At 41.9% G+C, this 3,039-nt stretch overlaps 1 protein-coding gene across 1 annotated transcript in view; it reads right to left on the bottom strand.

Moving 5' to 3' along the window:
* LOC136829970 (uncharacterized) overlaps positions 1-2,591 on the bottom strand; it is a 19,119-nt gene extending 16,528 nt beyond the window's left edge. Inside the window, exons 1-2 of the mRNA XM_067089147.1 lie at positions 2,431-2,591; positions 1,766-2,204 (exon numbers count right to left, since the gene is read on the bottom strand). Of these exons, the coding sequence (XP_066945248.1) occupies positions 1,766-2,204; positions 2,431-2,591 (600 nt within the window). The remainder of the gene's footprint in view (positions 1-1,765; positions 2,205-2,430) is intronic.
* Positions 2,592-3,039: the final 448 nt, after the last annotated feature.

The raw sequence follows: 3,039 nt of genomic DNA, 5'->3' as shown, positions 1-3,039 counted from the left end.
TTAGTCCACAAGAAGAAGAAGAAGAAGAAGAAGAGACCCACGTGAAGCTTTGTCTTGGACGGGACGGGGAATAAAAATGTATCATTCTGACTTGAACTTTTATGTATATGTATATATATCTCTTGCCTGATATCTCTCTCTCTCTCTCTGGCTGTTAATGGTATACATATATCTTACCTGATCTCCCTGGCTGTAAATAGTATGTGTATATATCTTCTTAGCTGATTTATAAGTGTGTCAAATGCGTTTTAGGCTTTTGGGTCGAGATGGAGAGACTGGAAGCATTGTCAGATTTAATAGGAACTGCAATGGATGAGACAACTGTATCTAGGGAATTGATAACGTGATGTTATCTAATTAATAGTGATGCATAAACCGTGATAGTATTACTTCCTGCCCTCTCTCTCTCTCTCTCTCTCTCTCTCTCTCTCTCTCTCTCTCTCTCTCTCTCTCTCTCTCTCTGGAATTAATAGAAACTAAAAAAACTTCAATAAGTGAATGGGAAATTTCCAGGGCTTTGAATGAATCTAAAATCACAGTCTCTCTCTCTCTCTCTCTCTCTCTCTCTCTCTCTCTCTCTCTCTCTCTCTCTACCAAACGTCAGTAGACTTATTCCCAAACACCTAGGACCCCGTTTCAGCCCCAGTAAGTGAATGGAAAATTTCCAGGGCTTTGGATGAATCCAAAATCTCTCTCTCTCTCTCTCTCTCTCTCTCTCTCTCTCTCTCTCTCCCAAACGTCAGCAGACTTATTCCCAAACACTCAGGACTCAGTTTCAGTTCCAGGAGACAAAATATTCTAAAAAAAACTTTTCAATTTTCCGCATTTTTTCGAAAAACTTTTCTCATCCAGTTCCCAAAAAAGTGGATTTCTTTGGAACCGAAGCTATTGTCTTCCAATACTCTCTATTGTCCAGTGATTTCCTCCAGTTCTTCAGTTCCAGTCGTGCCGTCAGCCTTCCGTGAAGTGCCGTGTCAACTACGCCCTGTAACGAGGCACTCACTTAGTATCAAAAAACGTCGAGAATCGACAACTGGACGATATTTCGGCGTCAGTGAGCGAAGATCAATCGTGAAGAATTCTTTTCTCCTGTTTAGGGGATTTATAGAACCCCAACCTCGTGTCCGAATCTAGACCAGGCTTGGTGGGAGCTAGGGAAATGATAGACACGCCCCTCGAAATAGGGAAGGTTATGGGAATTGGGAAATATAGAAGCTAAAAGAAAGTGCTAAAGTCCTTTCTCTGTTGACTTAAGTAGTATGGGAGTTGGTAGACTGTAGTGGGTCAAAGCTGCTGTAGAGTAGGGCATGAGGCTAGCAACTTCATCCGAGATTGCTAGCTGAGAATAAATTTAGGTATATATATATATATGTTCTCATAAACTGCATAGGAAATTAGTTTCAGTTTCCACGGTATTGAGAGGGTCCCTTGTGCTAATGGCTAACAGTCAATAACGAAGGTGCATTTATGAACACACATAGTTTGAAGACACTGAAGAAAGGTTAAATATATTATACACAAACACTTAACAGTAATTCCTTTGTGTATAATACATAAAACTTTTTAAACTTCCTCTTATTATATATATATATATATATATATATATATATATATATATATATATATATATATATATATATATATATATATATATATGTAAACAATTCTCCATTATGTTTATAGTATAATGACATACCATAAGTAAACAACAAAAACATCATTCCCTTTTTTGAAGAACAAGTAGAACCTTGTAGCATTCACTAACCATACTGTTCTTCAGAAAAATCCTGCAGGAACGAGTGAAGGCAATCCTACGACGAAGGATTTCTGTAGTCAGCCACGACGAAGAATCCTTTTCTGCCTGCCTGTCCTCTGCTGCTGGTTCTGGCCTCAAGAAGAAGAAGAAGAAGAAGAAGAAGACGAGCTCGGTATCCCAGAGGAACTCAGAAGAAGAAGAAGAACTCTGTACCCAAGACCACGACCTCTCACAACAAACCCTCCACTTCGACTGCCTTCTAGCCTCTCCTAGAAGCCCTGAGGAGCATTCCGCCTCTCCTACCGGTGACCCTGGATAGCCTGCAGCTTCTGCAGGTGACGGGAGGAGAGAGGGAGACCCGCGAGGGAGGAAAAAATAGAAAGAAGGGGAGGAGAGGGGCCGCGTCACGCAAGAGTGGCTCCCAGACCAGGCGACGCCCAGCCATTGTCTTGTGGCGGGAAGGAGTTGAAAGCGCGGGAAACACGGCTTATCAAATAGCCCCAGATGGACGTCAGGAATCATCTCCTGCAGTTTTCTTGAAGGGGGAGTGTCTTAACGTCCCCTCCTCCTCCTCCCCCTCCCTCCAGCCTACGACACAAAGGATCTATTATCCACTGAAATGTCACTCGCCTGGAAAAAAATTGGTAAAATATACCAAGTTTTGTCCAGGAGACCTTGAAGAGAACAGGGATCTCTGTGTCTCTTGTTTTCCAGCATCCGGCTGGCATTCAGGGAACGTGCAAAGGGCTCTCCTGTCCTTGCTTTCGAAGGAGGTGGTGATGATGATGATGACGTCCTCGTCTGCGTCCTTGAGAAGGACCCCTGACAGTAGCATGTTTCAGCTTCAGAATGACACATTATGACTGACGGCATTGCGAAAGGAGTTGGCAATGTGACATCTCTCTGTAAACGTGACAAGTCATTTTGATAACTGGAGCATGGTGAGAGATGCTTCTTAATATGTAATAATTGTCTTTCAAAGAAATAATGATCTATTTGTTTCATGTGAAGGTTATTTTGAGTCTCTATTCTAGATTTTTATTGTTATTCTGTTTTAATTTTCTGTCCACCCTCAGATCTTAAAAACTACTGAGGCAAGAGGGCTGCAAATTGGTATGTTGATCATCCACCCTCCAATCATCAAACATACCAAACTGCAGCCCTCTAGCCTCAGTAGTTTTTATTTTATTTACGGTTAAAGTTAGCTATAATCGTGCTTCAGGCCACCACCGGGCCGTGGTTAAAGTTTCATGACCCGCAGCTCATACAATATTGTACCGAGA

Source organism: Macrobrachium rosenbergii, chromosome 45 (genome assembly GCF_040412425.1).
Source record: "Macrobrachium rosenbergii isolate ZJJX-2024 chromosome 45, ASM4041242v1, whole genome shotgun sequence".
Classification (NCBI taxonomy): Eukaryota; Metazoa; Arthropoda; class Malacostraca; order Decapoda; family Palaemonidae; genus Macrobrachium; species Macrobrachium rosenbergii.
This window is presented reverse-complemented; position numbering and strand designations above follow the sequence as displayed.